General features: G+C 31.1%; 1 protein-coding gene across 1 annotated transcript in view; it reads right to left on the reverse strand.

Moving 5' to 3' along the window:
* LOC124356901 (exportin-1) overlaps positions 1-20,705 on the reverse strand; it is a 58,164-nt gene that overhangs the window by 26,015 nt on the left and 11,444 nt on the right. The window contains exons 3-16 of the mRNA XM_046808191.1: positions 20,032-20,159; positions 17,500-17,674; positions 15,260-15,366; positions 14,451-14,573; positions 14,046-14,153; positions 13,424-13,543; positions 11,913-12,041; positions 10,640-10,795; positions 8,096-8,287; positions 6,187-6,429; positions 5,255-5,489; positions 3,411-3,574; positions 1,523-1,657; positions 49-153 (exon numbers count right to left, since the gene is read on the reverse strand). Of these exons, the coding sequence (XP_046664147.1) occupies positions 49-153; positions 1,523-1,657; positions 3,411-3,574; positions 5,255-5,489; positions 6,187-6,429; positions 8,096-8,287; positions 10,640-10,795; positions 11,913-12,041; positions 13,424-13,543; positions 14,046-14,153; positions 14,451-14,573; positions 15,260-15,366; positions 17,500-17,674; positions 20,032-20,142 (2,103 nt within the window). The 5' untranslated portion in view covers positions 20,143-20,159. The remainder of the gene's footprint in view (positions 1-48; positions 154-1,522; positions 1,658-3,410; positions 3,575-5,254; positions 5,490-6,186; positions 6,430-8,095; positions 8,288-10,639; positions 10,796-11,912; positions 12,042-13,423; positions 13,544-14,045; positions 14,154-14,450; positions 14,574-15,259; positions 15,367-17,499; positions 17,675-20,031; positions 20,160-20,705) is intronic.

Genomic DNA, 20,705 nt, shown 5'->3' on the forward strand with positions numbered 1-20,705 from the left:
GTCATGTAGCTTGTGCCAGCTGTGGTAACTATACAAAAATTCACTTACCTGATTAACATAAGCATGGCCCAACGCTTTACAAGCTTTTATATTTGTCTTGAGGATGCTGATGAGCTGTTTGACAGCATCTGGTTCCTTCAGGACATCCACATTCTAGTAACACAGACATCATGTTAGATAGTAGTTGCTACTAATTGTTTTAGTTATACAACAATTATTGTTATTAAATTTTAAATTATTGGATAATAGTCTATTTATTTTACTGCAATAGTTCAAAAACTGATTTTTGGATGGATACCACCAGATGTTCTGAGACTTATGTGTCATTATTTTGTCAAAAAAAAAAAAAAACTAAAAGTCTATTAAGTTCAAATTTAGAAAACACACGTTGGTGAAAATAGACACAAATTCAATAAATAAACCAAATATTTTATCAATAACACACAGAAAACACATGGAAATTCCTCATAGGTTTCCATAGGTATTATTGCTAAACCAAATCATAATCTGAATCTGATTTGTTGTGATCTATCAATTTTTCCATTGGGAATAGATAGATGTTTTCTCAAGGTAGGAGATGAATTTAGCCTAGTCAAGACTACACTGTGTTGCTTGTTCAACGTGATCCATCTCAAAAAAGGAGAATATTGTACAAGTGAAAGTGTGTACAGCATAACTTTTTCCAATAAGAGCTCCTTGTTCAATAAAAAAGTTTTGGAAATGTTTAACAGAGAGTTCAAATACACTATCATATTTTAGTCTATTATCTGTATTTGTGGCTATTGTCAACATAATTTACAATCATTACTTTTCTTATTTAATCAATGAGTTGGAATCTTTGTTATTGTAACCAATTAACATTTTTATGATATTAATGAAGTGTTTTGAATTTGGGAAATGTAGTAAAACATAATTTTTATTTTACCATTTCAAATAGTTAAAATTAAAACACATTTATAGTGTGATTTAAAAAAGGATTTGAATGGTTAAACTTTTTTTATTTCATTTTTTTTATACAATAGTGATGTGTTGAAACTGAATCCAGATCCACAGAATCATTAACAAAAGAATTTATACTTTATCAACAATATTTGACTTGAAATATGTGTACTTTATGTTTATGTGGTTGCACTGGAGCACATCTATTTGGGGATGGGCTGATGAGTACAATGCAAATTATCCGTACTAAAACATGTTTGGTTGTATTATTTAAATAAAATGAAAATGATTTGAATGAGTTATTAGTGATGAGACAATACACATGTTATAGTATCAATCATTTGTTAAAATTAAAAATAACAAAACAACATTAAAAACCAGGCTAACTCTTGGCTTTCCTTTCTTTTGGCAATATTTATGGTTATGTATCAATACCAAATTAACATTTGAATGCTTGGGTGAATATTTTCATAAGCTCAGTTTCAATATGGTTTATTTGCACTGGAGTCAGTTTCATAACTGGGTTTGCTGAAACCAAAATGGGATTAAAATTTAGTACAAGGCCTAACAGCGAAGATCTCACCTTGGAAGCTTGGCTGATGATCGAGTCCCAGCATTGGTTTGGTAACATCATGTACTTTTCAATTAACATTTCTTGTTGTACGGAATCTGCCTGTGCACTGATCATATGTCCAACTGCTTCGTAGAACGTGTGGACCTACAAAAGAACAAAATTTGGTTTTCTTGAAAAACCTCATATATATATATATATATAAAAAAAAACAAACAGTTTTAATAGAGATGTGAGGAAATGTCCAATCTTTAAGTACATTTTAACTACAATAAAATGAGTTAAATTTACGTAATTTAACAAAACTGTTAAGAGGTTTCTTTGGATCATATAACCACCTTTATTTGAATCAGCACTATTACAGCACTGGTCACAACAAATCTTTACAGACTAGTTAAAAACCAGGTGCTCCATTACTCATATAGTATTATCGTTTTCTTGCAATGAAACTATAACAGTTTTTTATACAAGATTCATAGTAATTAAAAAGTGTTTGGTAATTAAAATGTTTATTAAGTATAAAATAAAATTTTTCTTTCATGGATAGCTATGAAAAAATAGTTGTATAAAATTAGTGTTGGTTATATTAGTTTTTAAAATGTACAGATATAGGTGTGGAAATAGTGTAATTTGATGTAGAATCTTAATATGAAGTTCTACATTTAGATTACAAAAATATCAGTTCTGATTACACGTCATTACGTATCTCCCTTTTAGGTAGATACTGACACGATTTTAAAGATAATTAATTGTGTAACCCGAAACAATCACAATCTTACTCCATCAGAGTATTTGCCAAATTTATGTATTTCAAATTCAAATTCAAAACTCTTACTCCATCAGAGTATTTGCCAAATTTATGTATTTCAAATTCAAATTCAAAACTCTTTATTCAAGTCAACATTTCAATACATAAATCTTACAGATCCCAATGCACTTCACAGGGCGCGTGCGGGAAAAGTGGTTGACAGTTAACATGTTACAAGTTTTGAATTATTTTGCAGTCATCCATTTTTATCTTCCACCATTCATTTTTCACCCAACAGAAAAGAGAAAATTCAATTTTACAAACATTACACTATTTTCAGCTTAATCATTACATATAAAATTGTGAGCAGAAAGCGACATTTGACAACAATAAACTATATTTTTGCCTTGCTAAGTAATAGCAATTTTAATAAACTAAAAACTACGAACTAGGATTATCTATAGCGGTAAATTAACTATGAAAAATGTTGATAAAAGTAACAGTAACATTAATGTAATAATAACAAGTTAATCATTTTATACATTTTGAGGCAGAAAAGGCATATAAAATGAACTATCAATATTTAACAATAAAATAACAATAACATTTAAATAATAACAATAATTTCATTAAATCTGCAATCTTTTAAAAAACCTTGACAACTCCCCGCTCAAATCACATTTCTGCACCTTTTTGGAGGGAGAGAGATTGCAGCGGCGATCGCCAGTGTTTGTTGAGTACAGGCAATTAATAATAATTACACACTAACATGGAGTCATGGGTCTTGGTTTGGAGTGGCTAATCTCTTCTGCCATCAAACCAAGGAATTTGGAGGTCTAAGTGTATCCAATCAGGGAATCCAAAAGTTTTGTATGCCTATTGCAAGGTGGTACAATGCATATACAAGGGCGATTCCGATAAAAGCGCGAAATTTTTCAGGGTTGATAGAGAATGTGAATACAAACATTTTTTGTCAAATACACATAAGTTTCGTTTCCGTGAAAATGAGGATTTGTGAAACGCCTCCCTATACACAAAACTTTATTTCTTTCGTGATAACACATGAACCACATAAAGTGAACAAAAATGTAATATAACTTAAAGTGTGTAACTTAAGTATTAGTAACTTTTGATTGATAAGATTTTACTCACCTGTTGTGTTTGCAGGTCACAAATGATGGTGCTGATACTCCCCAGAATTTCTTCAATGAAAGGTATTACTTCTCCAACTTGAACTGTGACAAAGTGCCTCTTGCATTTCAAGGCAATCTTGATAAAAGTATCACAAGCCATGTCTTGTACACCGTCATGAGTTTCTGCAAACATGACAATCCTGCTTCAGCAAAACAATATTTTGCAAATTTATACTGCCCATAACTATTGGTTGACAAAGTATAATATCAAGTTAATACAACTGCTGAAGTCCAATTCTCGTTACTAAATTAACTGAGCTTAAACTAACGTAAATTACTGTAAACTAACACTGGTGCAATTAACACTCAAACTATGACTAGAAACTTTTTTTATCTTGACTGATAAAAGTCAATGTGATATAAGGGAATGCACTTTTATACTGACACATCTAGATGATTTACCATTAAGTTAAAATAGTGAATCCCTAATATATCCTTTTCATGTCAACGTTTATAAGCAAACTCGAGTTTTTCATCGTTCTTTGTCCCTCAAATCACATTTTAGACATCAATTATAATTGTTTGCCCACCATGTACCAAAACAAAAAAGGTGCATGGATGAATAGCCAGATTTCAAAGGAATGGTTTTTTTAAAGAGTTTGTCCCTGTTGTCAAGGTATTTTTTTTAAATCAGAAAGCTTCTCCGAAAAGCAGTCTTATTGAACGACAACGAACCTTCACACCACGAGGACGAGCTGTGTAGTAGTGATATTAAAGTCATACTTTTACCCCCTAATGAGACCTCACTACTACAGCTCCTAGATCAATCAGCTCTTGAGACCATGAAGAATAAAATCTACAGATGTAGACTTCTTCAGACGGTTATTTCACGTCTAGACAATTGGATGAGTGTTACAGAATATCTGGAAAAAAATAACAACCAAAGATGCAGTTTTTTTTATCGCAACGGCTTGGGACAAAGTTAACAATCCAATACTTCAAAAATCGTGGAGCAAACTTTTTAACATACCAAAGCAAAAAGAAAATGTATCAGCAGAAGACAATGAAAGTATATCTTAATTAAAGTAACTAGCTAATCAGCTTCCTTGGAATCAGCAGATAGAAAATGAAGATATACGTGTGTAGCATATTGTGAACCATTCGCAAGAACCTGACAAAGATGATATCACCCCTAAAGTGTCTCATTCTGATAGATTGAAGGCGATCAACACTGCCTACATCGCACAGCAAGAAAAGTCCACGCCACATGACATAACACTGAAGTGGTGGCACTACTGTAGTGTGTAGTTTCTGATGTTTCTCTATGTACAATAGTAAAAGCACAAGTGTTAGCTTTCAAAAATTATTTGAGCTTGAATCAAATAATACTGCATTAAACTCAAGTTAAAAATAATTGCATACCCTAAGTTCTTGTTTTACACTATTTAGTCAATCCTAATATAATTCCAATTAAATTTAACTTGAATTTCTCAGGCTTTAATGGCCAGTGACATGATTATAATTTGTTTTCTTGTTTACAAACTGCATCAAAACATTTGTTACAGTTTAACATCTGATATCTAAAGATGGCTCTACTCTGTGAGGGCAACATATTTCAACAACTTGATTGTTACAAATAAACTGTATTGAAGCAAATAGAGAATCAAGTATCAAGAATAATTTATTGTTGTCCCACATATGTTATATGCATTGACAAAGTCATGCATGTAACATATATGTTGAAGGATGTTTATTCTAAGCTCATTTTAGTACATAATTATGAATATAAATAACCAATTTTCCTATCTAGTTTATTGTAACCTACATTTATGATGAAAGTTTCATTTATCAAAAAACACAAACCGTGCATAAACTCAAACAATTTGTTGACTACGGTCTTGAGGAACTTCCAGTGGGCCCGCAGGAATCGAGGGTACTGGCCAACAACATACATGATGTTGGAAGCAATGATGGCCTTATTATCTTTTCCTTTCTTCTGCTCACACAGGCCCAGCAGATCCTTGATCACAGTCACCAGGAATCTCTTCTCATCCTCCTCGTGCATGGCTCCCGATATACTTCCAATGGCCCAACATAACTACAACAAACACTTGGTATTTAGTCCACTCTGTTGAGCAATGAAAGTCAAAGTCCACATCCTGTGTACTTCGAACAAGGATGGTGGGCTTGGTCAGGAAGACCTTACTGTTTCAGCAATTATTTCTGAGAATTTATTTGTTGGACTTCAAATTTATTACAATACATTAAAATGCACAAGGCAATAGACCATGGTTAGAGTTATAATTTGGCAAAACCAATGACAAGCCAATTTAGAATTTGGATAGCAATTCTTTGTTTAGACTGACAATTTTTATATACTATATGGAACCAACCTTGAACCAATAACAAACTTTATGTTCAAGTAGAATTATACACTTTTTTTATGGTACAAATTTACACTGTTACAAAATTTGTTTCCCTAAAATGAAACACAAAGAATCCCGACTTCAATGCAGAAGTTTACTACTTTTTGTGAAATCTGTGACTTATTATGGGAATCTGTGATTATTTGTGACTGGTAAATGCCCTTTATCAGGCAATTGTTTTCTATACAACATTGGAAAAGAGCTCAGAGTAAGAATTCAAACTCTAAACTTGGTATTTCATGATGTTTCTGAAGCAGGTTCAAGGCAGTTAATCTTGTTGAAATATTATACCCCACCACCTAGGGGTATAAGATGATACTTTTTGAAATTAATTGTATAGACTTATACAATTATTTATTGAGAACTTACGGTATTAAGGTTTTTCCAAGACCACTCTGTTCCATTCACTTGGTTCTGTAATTTTTCAGTCATTACTCTCTCCGTATCCTCGTAGTCAAGATGTGTCAAATACACAAAGGTCTCTCTCATATTCTTATACAAGTTTATTGCATCCGTGTCCTTCATAAACTCTCTGACCACTTCTCCATTTTCATTCTCCACCACTAGGACCTCCTCTGGCTTGGCCATGCGGCAGATCATGATGTAACGAACCTGTAACATAGTTAACATAATATGGGTTGTTCCATATTTATATAGTTTTTTCATCTTCTTTTTTACAAACTAATCAGAGAATGATAAAAAGTCATAATTAGTTAGAATTGTTAAAACCACCTTTCATGCATTAGAGAGAGGACATGTTTAAATTTAAAATATCAATTGAATTGTATACATGAACATAATTTTCTGGCTGGTTTTAGATGAAGCTCTATTTTAGCAATTCAAACGATCTGTGAGGTATGAATATGATTCTCTGTTTGCCGATTCATCAGAAAACTGAATGTTACAAAAGTAATCCACAAATGCAGTAGATTTATGTTTAGACGAAAAAGTACAGACTGTTGTATCCAAAATGCGTCAATAATTAACATAACCAATGATTGGCATTTAACTCTTTAGTGGCAAACTTCCAATATATTGAGAGTTAGCACTACAATAAATACTGGTTTATTTTCATTGCGTGGTATATTATGAGAAAGATTTATGAAAAACTGTAGATGACTAACAAAATGAACAAATTATCAAAGTTTGTAAATAATACAAAGTGGGAGTACGTTATTCCACATGTCACATGACAGACTTCACTAACATTGCATGCATAATTTCAAGTCTATAGCTCATTTCATACTTGAGATTATCCTTCGGACAGACAGGTAGACAGACAATCATATAGAAAAGAGATATTGTGTCATACTACCAAGTGACAGGCTTTAATGATGCTCAACCTTGTCTATGTAGAAATGAAGTTGCATACAAAATTTAAGGTCTACAGATGAAATATTCCACGTAATATCTTACGGATAGCTAGGTTACCATGTTACATATTAAGTCATATGATTGTACTCAGTTTCTTTAAAAATTCATTCATTCTGTGATTTTCTCTTTGGCGTCATGGTTATACATGAAACAAATCTAAAAATATTTATTAACATTCAGCCTAATCTCAAGGAGTAACATGCATATCATCGTGACCAATGTTACCCATATAGAATTAAATGAAACTTCATGAAAAATTTAGTCTATAGGTTTGTTTATTCTTGAAACATTGTGTGATCAGACAGAGAGATCAAAATTATTCCAGCTTCTTGAATGAAAGACTGCCAACACTCATCCAATTAGACATAAAGTTTGTACTTTTTATGTGTTTGCACTGCTGCATAGGCAAAAAAAAAACACTCAAGAATACATGTACTATATGAATGTTTATAGTTATTAATTATTATTAGTTATTATTTCCATTCTATAAAACCTCTGTAAATCCCCTTATAATAGCATCATATTCTTGGCATGTGTTATTCTGTAGGGCAGTTTTTAAAGAGTTATGGATTTACCTTAAGATGATTGCCTGTCTGTCTACGTGTTAGCAAGTTGTCTTCTCTCTGCTTGCTAGATACCTTGAGAAGAAACTAAGATAGATCTGATATTTGGCATGTACCTTATGATATATGATATGCAACAAGTGGTGCTGAATTTACATAGTTTCTGTTATGTTGGGTGTACTTTAAGCTATTTAAGTCACATCTGAGTCATGATTTTCTTTCTGTGAAGACTTTCTATATAGGAAATTACTATTATTTCAAAAAAAGTAATTTCTACTATTTACTGGGCTGACTCTGTAAAGGAATGTCATACCTTACATCTGAATATTGCACTAACTTACCTTAGTAAGTACTGGAGCGTAGAACTGTCTGCGTGGGCCAGAGATACTGGTATACTTTGCAAAGTTAGGTGTCTGATTTGTGTATGGGTTTTCTCTGTACAGCTCTGCGGCCAGTCCATTCCAGTATTCCAGGCAGATTTTAAAAATCTCAACTTCTTCCACTTCAGATATCAATACTAAATATTGCAGAGCCTGCAAACAAGGTAATTCTAAATAGAAAACCACAAGGATTGCATTTAAAAAGAAGTGGATCAGGATTCGGAATAAATCTTAATTTTCAGATCCACAATTGGGCTATTCAGATCCATAGAATTGTTGATATACATTTGATAGGGATTTGGAACATTAGCAAAGCCTACTATCCAGAGGGATATCTAGAGATTAAATTGAGCCATAGGTTTGGAACTTGGATAAAATTTAATTTTAAATCAGCAGCTTGAGTTTCATGATGGTACATTTAATAATCACAAGCCCTAAACATACCTTCATAAATCATGGAAAAATGTTACATTAAAAATTGGTTTTGTTCCTAAAAAATATTATGATAAATTTATACACTCTTACAAAGAGTAAAGCAAAAAAGATATCCTAACATATAATGGAAGAAGAATTAGAACTATAGCATAGTGAATTAAAAGTCTTCTTTATCACATAGACTTCATCAATTTTTTAATTTAAAATAGACATTGACATGGATTGCATGTACTTTGTGTGCCAAAACTGGAAATCCCGAGTCTGAGTATAAAAATTTACTAAAAAATGTGAAAAGTAACATGTAATATATAGATATGTTTTAAATCACAAATTGCAAAATTTCTATTTTTACAAAAGTATTCAGCATTTTTTTGAATGGTGAACCAAAATATAACAAAATAAAGTTTTACAAAATATACTAACAGTATTTTCTACACCTTTCCAAACAAAATAGTAAAATCAGCATACTAATCTTCAATTAATTTCCTTTACATAGAGATGTCAGGGGTATTATATTTATAACATTTTCATACCCCAAAAATATTAATATTTTGAAAAAGTAAATGAAAGGGATTATCATATGGGTGCCATTTTAAATGTGTCTGAAAAGTTTCGCATGAGAGTTATAAAACTGTATTTAATACTGAAAGTTAAAAACTTGTCCAGCATTATTACTATTATACAAAAACATATTTTTTTAACAAATCTGTGAGTTATATACATATTTTAAAGTTCTTATAAATACCATAATTTCTGTGAAATATTACAAAAATATTGTATCAATTCAAAAGCACATAAAATTTTTTTTTTTTAAATCATAAAAAATAAACTCTTTTTTAAACCACTTGTTTTCAATCACAAAAGACAGTGGTGAATGATTTTACAAGAGAGTAATTAGCCCTCACCTTTACATTTGCCAATTTTGAAATTCGTGCCAGAGACCTACAGTTATGACACCTTATCTGCCTTGCTCTATATATAAATTAGAGTATAATAGTTTCATATCATGGGAGACGTGTTTAGCAAAATGCTAAGTCTCCAGAAAATGAGTAATTGCAATCAATGAGACTTACTTAGAACTCGTACTTGAATGGAATTGAACTGAAAAAGAACTAGATACTGGCTTGAAAAATCAAGCTTGTAAATAAGATAAATTTTAAATTACTAAAAAACAATTGGTTTGAGAAAATATCTATATAAATAAATAAAACTTGCATACCATCAAGTCATTTGAAAAGACATTTGGTAAAAATCAATCTACTAATGGTTTGCAATTTGTTATTACATACATAAGATGTTAAAAAATGGTATAATATTCATTCTGGTGGATAACAAGGCTCTTTTCAAAGAAACATGTGATTTTTAAAGCTGGTAAAGAATTTTAGTAGATATAAGTATAACCATCTTAAACTTAAAATACAACAATAATTTGAACACACATAAGTAATTAAGATGGTATTTAATATTTTGTTACAACAGCTACACTTTTTTAACGCAATTTCAAAATGTTGGATATGTGGCAATGTAATTATGTATGTATGGCTTAGTAGTATTGAAATCAAATTGAGTCAGAAATTAAATTTTAAGTGATTATTTTAGTTATAATCAGGGTATAGAACTGCCCAACATAGTTAGATACAACCCAATTTAATGTTATAATATTAACTATACAATACTTGAACTATACTAAAAACAAACTAAACTGTCAGATGGTAATTTTCTTTCCTCAAAACCCTATAGTTAAGGTTGTAGTGAGAAACAACTGGCCGGGGCTTATCGGAACAGTAGTGGAGTATTTGCCAATATCAGGAAAAGAAATTAACTTGATTCCCAGTGTTAATGGGTGAGGACTATAATAGTTCCAATCACGAGATTATCTTATCTGGTCTTAAGTTTGTGAAGCCGATATTTAGTCAGCAAATTAATTTAGCTTTGAACTAACAGTCTCAATTTTTTTTTAAATTAGTGAACATAAAAATTTAAAATTAAAAAATTTCTGGAGACAAAAAATACTTAAAACCTGTTTTTTAGATTTTACAAAACCAGTTAAATAATGAGCAGTATACATACCAACAAGAGCATATCAGCCATTCCCTTTTTCTCAACAAGGCTTCCATGTTCTTTCAGATATGTGCACAGAAACATTGCTAAATTTTGAATGAAATTTTGCTCTGCATCTTGACCTCTTGCATAGGCTTCTCTGATATTTGTCTGGACTGGCAGCATCTGGAACAATATTAAAAACACAACATAAAAACTGAAATTTTTTAAATTAAAACATTACAACCCATTTATCAATAAACAAAGTATTGTTAAAGATTAACACTTATACTACTACCTTAACCCTTTGCAGATCGTATTGTTTTGGCGTGCGGGCACCAGCGGGCACGAATCAATTTATGGTCAGCGGCCGAACAAACAGCAATGGTGCGCCACATCGTATCGCTCGCTATTGTATACTAGAATATTCAGCTGTGAAGATATTCGTTTAGATGGAACATAGGCCTGCTGGGGTATCCGTGATGTAGGAACGATAACACGCAAGCAAGGTTCCGGGGTGGCAGGGAAGATGTCTGAATCATAGTCTAAATAAAGCGGCTCGGGCGAAGCGATGACAACATCCGGGCCATTGTCTAGACTAAACCCGCCAATATGTACGTCTGCGTCGTTTAGTTGTATCACTAACCTCAAAAGTATTATAATAACAACTGAGGAAAACACCCAATCAGAAGCGCTAAAAAGCAGAGAGTAAACTCATATGAATGATTTTTCAACTTCGACATACAACTGCGATCTGTAGGATATTTATAAAACTTTTGAAAACTCTAAACGTAGACCGTTGTTAAACACTCTTAGTTGACAAGTGAAAGACGATCGCCCGATCTATCAGACATTAAAAGAACTATTTGGAGGGAAACTTAAAAGCAGACCGCTTTTGCGACCTGAGCTCGTCATCGTTAGGCTCGACCGATGCGTGACGAGCCCAGCTCGCCAGTTATCTGCAATGGGTTAAGTAGTGTCTGATGTTGGTAACACAACACACTTTATTACTCTAACAATGGCAGCGAACATGTAATATGTTAATATGTCTACTTTGATTCCCAAATGTGTACCTCCTTTAAGCTCAGTGTTCACATTGGGTTGTAACTGGTAACTTAGTAGCATGTTTCACAAATCCAATCATCTAAATTGTAAATCATTATTATAAGTTGCCAAGTGCCAGCCGCCTCAGCTTAAACTGAAGTATAATGTATGGTATTAAGTGTGTTGTATTATAAATATTTGTTTGTTAACATGTCTTATATCACAATGTAAAATTGACAAATAACTACGAAAGATTCACCTGTTCAAGCTGTGCCATTGTTTGTGTGAAGAGGCTGATGAACATAGCATCGTAGTTAGTCACTGTCACACCTGCTATCTCTGTTAGACACTTTAGTGTTACATTCCGAAACATGGGCACATTCAGAAACTGAAACATTATAAACAACGTTATAACCATATATTTTGTAGACTTCTATACCACAAAACAGTACACATGCATTTTGGTGCTGACTTTGTCTTTATAAACTTTTGCTTTTTCAGAAATCTCCACTTCATTAACTGTTTTTTTTTATTCAACTGTAATACTACAAACGAAGTTTTATAAGAAGTAACAATTTGTTTCAAAAAGTTGTATCTGCTCACCCAATTATTAAAATAAAAGTCTAGGACTGACTTTTCACTAAAAATATATTAACAAAGCCTATTGTCTATTATAATATTTGTAGCACAAATTGAAACAAAGTGAAATAATAATTTAATTAACCTTACAGATAGAAAAACAACACCATATCAATCATTATTAAATCTTTTGTTGTGTCCCCAAGAACACATAGCGTATAGTAAAAAAATAAAGCTTACATAATTTTAAAATTAAAATTAACTGTTTGTAAAAAGTCTAGCAGTGAAGAACAGTGAGTTGATTTAATCCTTTGTATAATATACACAAATAGGATCAGGCAACATTATTACCAATACATTCTTTTTTAGTTTATGAACTTTTGACGTCAACTTTTGACGTCATACACTATATTACAATTAAGAGATATTTTGCACATTGGATATTCAATAATTTAATTTTCTTCTGTTTTACTTGTAGTTAATTATTTTAAAGGCAGTAAATTTGGTATTTTTTATGACACTTAACTATCAGATTTTATTTGTTATTGAAACAGACCTTTAGGGCTTACTATTTTACTAATTAAAACTTAACATGTTGGAACTGTACAGCAAAAGGAAAAGATAGTCAAATATCTAAAAATAATTATTTGTAATAGCTTTCAAAAAAGGTGGGAACTGCTTAAAGTGCAGTTGAGGTTGTCATGGAATACACATAGCAAAGAACAACTGCAAATAAACTTTTCTTTAACTAAAAGCATAGAAACTCTGTAAATATATTTGTAGTTAGCAACTTAAGACGCCCAATTAATTTTAATTTGTTACATAAAATCTGCAGTATTGAATTTTTTTTTAAATTTGAAACTATTTAGATTCTTTTATATATATATATATATATATATATATATATATATATATATATATATATATAATTTTTCAAAAATGTTTATGCCTTGATCAAAATACCTGTACAACTTAATTATCTTTCATTCAATAAACAACTAATTCAGCTCTGATAAAAACTATTAGTCATAAATATTTTTCTTGACATCAACCAAATTTTCTATGTATAAACTGCTCTTCTTAGGTTACCTAACAATTAAAGGCGGTGAAAAAAATTTGCACGACCTATAATTAATGTCTGGTCCCTGGTCCTCAAGAATTAAAAAATAAAGTAAAAATATATCTACTTACCTTGAATATCAAAGTACTTATCAATTCTGTTTCAAAAATATATCCTAAGGGTATCCAATTAAGGAACCTCAGGAGCGTCTCCAGAGTTGTTGCTACTAAAGGAGCATTTTGAGATTTCTCCTGTAAAAAATCAAAGTTTACAAGCATTTGAAAGTCCCAGAAAAACAAATTAAAAACTAATTCATGTATACATATTCTTGTTGTATAAATATTCAACATTTCAAATTAAAAATAAATTGTAATTTATTTGACAAAAAATTTACTATTGCATATTTCATATACTAAGTGATGCTGAATTGATGAATTCATAACATAATAATAAATAAAAAAGGGTTAACAAATAAATTGAGTCAATAGAACATTATGTTATAAAGGATTTTCAAATTAGTTTTCCAGATGAATTACTAGCTAAAAGATCAATTTTTCAGTTCACTTTCAATTATAGCACTTAATTCACTTGACATGGTGTTCAGGTCCCACATTCTTGACAAAAAAAAAACCACCAGTCATTTTGTAAAATTCACTTAAGGGTTATTCATTAAATAAAAAAACCTAAGCAATTGTTTTAAAGTTTAAATTCAAATTAAATTAGAAACTTATTTAGAAAATATTTTATACTTACAAGTACAAACTGGCAGAGCTGAAAAATCTGTGAAAACTCCGAACACATTGTATCTTTTAGATGCTTCGCTTTGGTTTGAGTAATTTGGCCAGAAGAAAAGTCAAAAACCTGAAAAAACATTTACAGCTTACATCAAAGTTCATAATGTGCATATGAGGTCAAAACAGTTGAGGGCATCAGCTCTCTGTATGTCATATAACTTTAGTACATGTTCGAGCTTATTTTACATACATTATTATATAATACAGTCTATTTATTACACTGTTGTATTATTGTTATTAACAGTGCAATTACAATTAAAAGTTTTAGCAAAAGTATTTTTCATTTATAAAACAATAATTTCAGTTCCCAGGCATGCTGCACACCGATATATAGCGTACATATGACATGTGGAAGTTGTCTTACCTCCTCACTGAGCAGCTTCAGAATCGCCATGTTGTTCTGGCAGAGACTCTCGTTAGTCTTGCTCGCACCTACAATGTCAGTGATGAAAGTCTCCCAGTTCTTGGGCCATTCACGTTTCAAAACCTTAAACATTCATGTTTTTATTAGCAACATTTCATTTTCATACCAAATTTGGAGGACTTAAAACTATCACATAAAACAGTCAATTTCAAATGGCTCTAGATAATAACACTTCTCACATAATGTAGTTACTGTAACAAATCCTTTTGTCATGGAATTCCTAATTTTTCTTTCCATAAAATGTTAATAGAATGGTTTAGTTATTAATTGTTTTCAGAATTTAATCCAACATTCAATTGAGTCCAATGAAAATAAGTAATAAATGGTCATGATTTTATATTCAAATATCAATGTAAACTTAGAAATATTGCAAACTCATTCACTTTTTTTGTCAATCAGCTACAGTATTTATTTGGATATTTTCATGGATTTGGATTCAATTTTTAACCAATTGTAAAGTTCTATTTTACTTCTTGATTTTTAAAACTAGGTACTCGAGAATCAATTATAACTAGTAAATACTATGGTATAAATATTACTGACAACAAGTTGATAAGTTCTACAGCAAATTGATAAAGTTCTGAAGCCTAATGACCAATTCCTTCAAAACCAATTTTATTCCTTATTTTGTTTGCACAACATCTATGCAATAAATAATTATACAGCAAACATCCACTACTTGTTTTGATTCTATTATCAAACAAATTTGTTAACAAAAATTTACTTATAATGTTCACTATACTATTTACCTGTACAAGAATCATATTTAACTTGTTCAAGTAGGTCTTCTCCCTCTCCATAGTTTCTGGGTCCGAGGATGTTTTTATTATTAAAGCCACTATGTACTTCTTAATTCCTGTAAAACAATAAAAACTTTACTAATATTGACTTCAATTTCTTACTACATTTGGTAGACAAGTGATCACTCCAAATCAAGTGTTGAAAACTTGTTTAAAACTAATTCTTAACCAAAATGTTAATATAAATTGTTGTTTTTGAATCGCTGAAGTTGATTGAACCAGCTGAAATAGCAGTAGCATAAATTCAGTTTTAATAGTTAAGATTACGGCGACCATTCTGATATTTAACTAATTTTTAAATCCATAAACATAAAAACAACTTATACAGGGTTTCCACCCAATCTTAACTATTAAATTATCTCACTCTTATAGGAGTTTACTGTAAAAAGAAATTGTAATTGCAAGGTTGATTGTTTTTTTATAAATAACATTACAAATAAAAATATAAAAAGAAAGTGTTGGAGGGGGCAGGACAGATAACAAACAATGACACAAATCAGAATGGTGAAATTATTTTTCTTTATTTCATTAACGATGTTGACGTTTCATGTAGGAATGACGGGTGTGCCTAAAAAATACAAGTTCAATTTAGGCCTCAGCTACAACACAAAAAAGGAGTGGTATGCGTAGAACAATATGGTTTGCTAATTACTGAGCATACAAATTGGCTGCTTGCATCATACTAGAGCTCTTACTCATATCAATCACCTGATGGGAGCGGTCCACACAAGCGAGAATTGCACAAGCCTAATCGCGGCGGCTTGTGACGATCGGGCCTGGAACGATTTAGACCTGATAAAATTCATAATCGTTCAACTGGAGATCAGTAACCCAACCACGACCATCGGTCATGGCACGATTTAGGCCTGATAGCATTCATAATCGAACTGCAACCTTACTACTAGATTTTAGTAATGCGTTTGATTGCGTTTACCATGCGCAGCTACTGGATAAATTAAAAACGGTTGGTATATGTGACTGTCAGATAGATGGTTTGAGAGTTATCTGTCAAAAAAGCAAGAGCTAATTGATCTAGCATACACAGAGAAGGGTTGTACTCGAGTAGTGACATCTAGTTTTCATAATTTTCAAAGTTTCATTTTTGCAATGAAGTTTCAAAGTAAAATGTATTTTTAATACGTGTTAGTATGACTTTTTGTTAACTTTTCTTATAACTTTTCAAAATTGTCCAATGTATTTATTTTTTTGACAACATTTGACAAATTCTTCAGCTGACAGGCCATAACAACATAATAGAGAGAAAAAAAACCTTCCCTAATCAATACATTGAAACATTATACAGCTAAAGAATGCAGCTAAATGATTATTCCAATATTTAAACTGTATACTATATTAAATATTGTCAAGCTAATCAACACCAGTAATTTCCGAGGTTTTTACAGTATCTAATATGTCAATGCCACATCACTCAAAGAGTTAACTATATTTATTCAATTTTCCCTTTAACTTAGTTTTGTCAAAAATATATGTATATCAATATGTGGTGTCACATATGGTAACAATCCAGTGTCATTATCTGTTGTTTTCAAGTTGTTCAATAAGATACAGGTACAAGTGGTATGTAAACCCATTGGCATGTTAATTTCCCATGGTGTTATAATTTTCTCATGGTTTGGCTGGTTTCACGTAACACCCTAATTAGTAGTACAGCAGCAGCCTGTGTAGCTCAGCTATGTACACAATCATAGTCTGTTGTAATATTAGACCACTTGGATTTTACATCTAGAAATGTTTATAGTTTCCATTTATTCTTTGTTTAAAGTTCGTCATTGATAACAAGAACAAAAATGTTCGTCATTGGATCATTTAAAAGGATAATAGGGTTTCGGACATTTGCCATCTTTATATGTTAGAAAATAAGGAGTATACTATTTTGGTAACATAACAATGGCTTCTGTTTATGAGGGAGATAAAAATTTCAGATTAAAAACCCGAATTAACCACAATATTTTAACATTGCGCATAAAGCAAATTTTAAGATATGAGAGAGAAAAGTTTAAATTTTCCCAAACCTTACATTAAAACTATTTTAATTATCCATGTTCTCATAGGTATAACATAATGTAACTTTAAAACACAACATGAAACTGTGTAAAATCACTAAACAGATTTTATAGTGTCTACAAAATAACATAACTAAACACAAAACACAAATAAACAGATCTAACCTTCACATTGATTTCGTGGCAGCACTTTCCATCGAGTCTTGATGACTTGTTCCAAGATTTGCAAGGCATAATACTTGGTCTGTTGGTTGCTGGAAAACTCCAGAATAGTGTCCACTCTGGTCCAAGCATCTGGATGTTCCTTTAGAGTGGTCAGGATCTCTTGCGCCACACGTTGCTACAATTCATTGATCATGATTATAATTGATATTCTGATCTTGTTTTAAATGCATATCTATAGGGGTTTACAGATTTAAAATCTGAAGATTTTAACCTTTCTTTAATAAAACTTCATGAATTTAACTGCAAATTAGGTGAGTTTCCAAAATAATAATGTTTGAAATTTAAAACCTTTCTAAATGATGTACTTTTTAATAACAGAACTTTAAGATCTCTAAATCAGAAAATAGTAGGGAACTCAAAATCCAGCCATACCAATTTTTTAAAGTTTTTATCATGAATTTAAATAGAAAATGTTAAATGGGAGAACAGCACAAAATTAAAAAATTACCTCAAAGTTTTATATACAAAACAATAATTGTTGTGCTAGATTTAAAAAGTGTTGTCTTTTCAAAACAATTCCTTCCAGCATCAATGAATGCACTTTCATGTGAATTTTCTATGTGTTGAAAACATCTTACTTATTTTTGGAATTGAGTTCAAAATACAGATCAATTGTATTATCAATACCAGTTTTTGAAGAAAAGCTATGATTGCATAAATTACTTTTAAAGTTGACAAACAACCACAAGTAACATTTAAACAATTCGATGAATAAAGTATTATTAAAATGCATTTTTCCTCAAAATGACTGCAAATATTGTATATCAATGTAAGACAAGGCCTAGTTGTGATGTAACAAAAATGTTCAACCCACTTGTGTAAAAAAACAAAAAACATGCTAATAGGAAGCAAGCAAATGGCTGCTTCTTCAGAAGTTGGGATCGCTATTTATTTACGAATATTTTAAATGTGGAACTGTAAACGTATCAATTATATATTAAAAATATTGATTAAGTTAGATTAAGAGGTAAAAATACATAATCTTCTTTCCAAATCTTATAGCATAATTCTTTAAATTTCTCAAAAATCATACCAGAACCAATATGATTATTATAATGTCCTCTATGTGTCTAATGACCTCTGAGGTTCCAAATAAAAGAGTGAATTACTATAGATGTAATGTTTGTTTTTTTATATAAATTGAGGTTACATTTAACAAGTTCATGACAATGCCTTATTGCCGGAATTTTTTAGTTAGCAACAAATTTTTCAATAATGGGAAAAACCCGTGATAATTTTTGAACGTAAAATGTTGAAGTATTATATAAAGACGTAGGCTTCGCAATTTTGCGAAAAAAAAAGAAAAAGTTATTTCAATATGCTGTAGATGGAGCTTGTATTGGTCACTGTTAAATTACATTAAAATACAAAACCAATATTTAATACATTTTATTGTGAGGCCTTTCGATATCCAAGATACCTTCATCAGACACATCAAATGTGATGTGTCTGATGAAGGTATCTTGGATATCGAAAGGCCTCACAATAAAATGTATTAAATATTGGTTTTGTATTTTAATGTAAATTATTTCAATATGTTTATTCAATGATCCTCTGTGTACACGAAGGAGTACATAAAAAATAATTACCCAACAAATTATGAAATCATGCGCCTGATGGGGTACACAATAGGCTGAAGTATTTATTTAAATGCAGGACCAAATTCAACAAACCACCAAGAGAGGCAAACAACTAAAACGCAATAAGGAAATACATAGCAACATGTATCCAACTAGTCGCACGACACACTTTACGAAAGCCCGGTATGTACCCTATGGAGTATACGACAACAGTTGTGAAAGGTCACGTGTACCCGATGGAGTGCAAGTCATCGTGAATATATTAAGCCACGTTGTGGTGGCAAGTTAAAACTGGAAACTTGGTGGATTCATCATTTCTTATTAATTTTTTGTTGAATCAACTGCTAAAGAACCTTAATTGATGATTTATGCATTAAATAAAATAATTGTGAGTGCATCTTTTATATGGAAATAATATTAATAACTATTTTTGCAAAATGTTACGATGGAAACTGATTTTACATTTCTCATTTTGATTAAAAACTGTTGTACTTATTAGACACTGATTTTGCTTCATTGCTCGTGTAATAATTTAGGTTTTGATATTAGGTACGATAAACGTTTGGCCACACAGCTAAATTATAAATCAAATCTATAAGCTCCTCTATTAAAGATCCACCTGATTATGTCTATAGAATATGGACGATATGTTCATTTATACCACTGGATTTGTTCTTGGTTTTTATTAAGTGTAACAGTTCGATTTTGGGGAAAGAATTTTGTTAACGTTTTGTAATTTTTCAAAATTGTTGATATGTAGTTCTTATAAATCTAATGCCATTCACCATATTACTTGATATTTATATTTTAAAAAAACCTTTAAACTTTAATATTTTCCCATTTAAGTTAATGTTATACTTGTATGTAATAAAGGGCAACAGTTGTCACCTACCTGTTCCCCAATGCCAGAATACATTGCACCAACAATGTTATCCAGCAAGTTTATGTCCAGCTTCTGGTTGAAGTCCAGAAGACGAGCTGCTTCCTCTGACAAGGTAGCCATTCTTCTGTTTCACTCACCTGCACATATGACCCATTCTCTTTAATGCCAATTGACATATTCACAACTTTTTGCGACTAACAAATGCTATTTGCAAGGTTTTATTTTATTAAGATATTTTAAAATCCCTGTAACCAATAGCAAATATTCTTACCTAATTTGAAAGGCAAGAAGATTGTCTTTTCACTTTGAGTATTGGGCAATAATTGTCAACTTACAGTTAGGTAACATCAGTCAGAGAGTTGAAACCAAGATCTCTCCAAATGTTATTTAAAAACTCTGAGTAACAACTCAAACACTCTGTTATGACAGATACTAATAAACTTTGGTCCATAAATAAAGAATTTGTTTTATCACACTCTTACTATGAGGAGAGGGAGAAATAGTTTTGAAAACATTTGTGTTATTATGTAATGTTTAATCTTATTTCATCATTCCTCAAGAACCAACACCTCCATTTTAGATTGAATTGTTAACTGTACATTAAACAACATTATAAAGTAATTGTTGATTCTGTGAACGGAATTTAACTTTAATTTGGTCTCTTTAGAGAGAAATCATATCAT

The sequence above is a fragment of the Homalodisca vitripennis genome, chromosome 3 (genome assembly GCF_021130785.1).
Source record: "Homalodisca vitripennis isolate AUS2020 chromosome 3, UT_GWSS_2.1, whole genome shotgun sequence".
Taxonomy (NCBI): Eukaryota; Metazoa; Arthropoda; class Insecta; order Hemiptera; family Cicadellidae; genus Homalodisca; species Homalodisca vitripennis.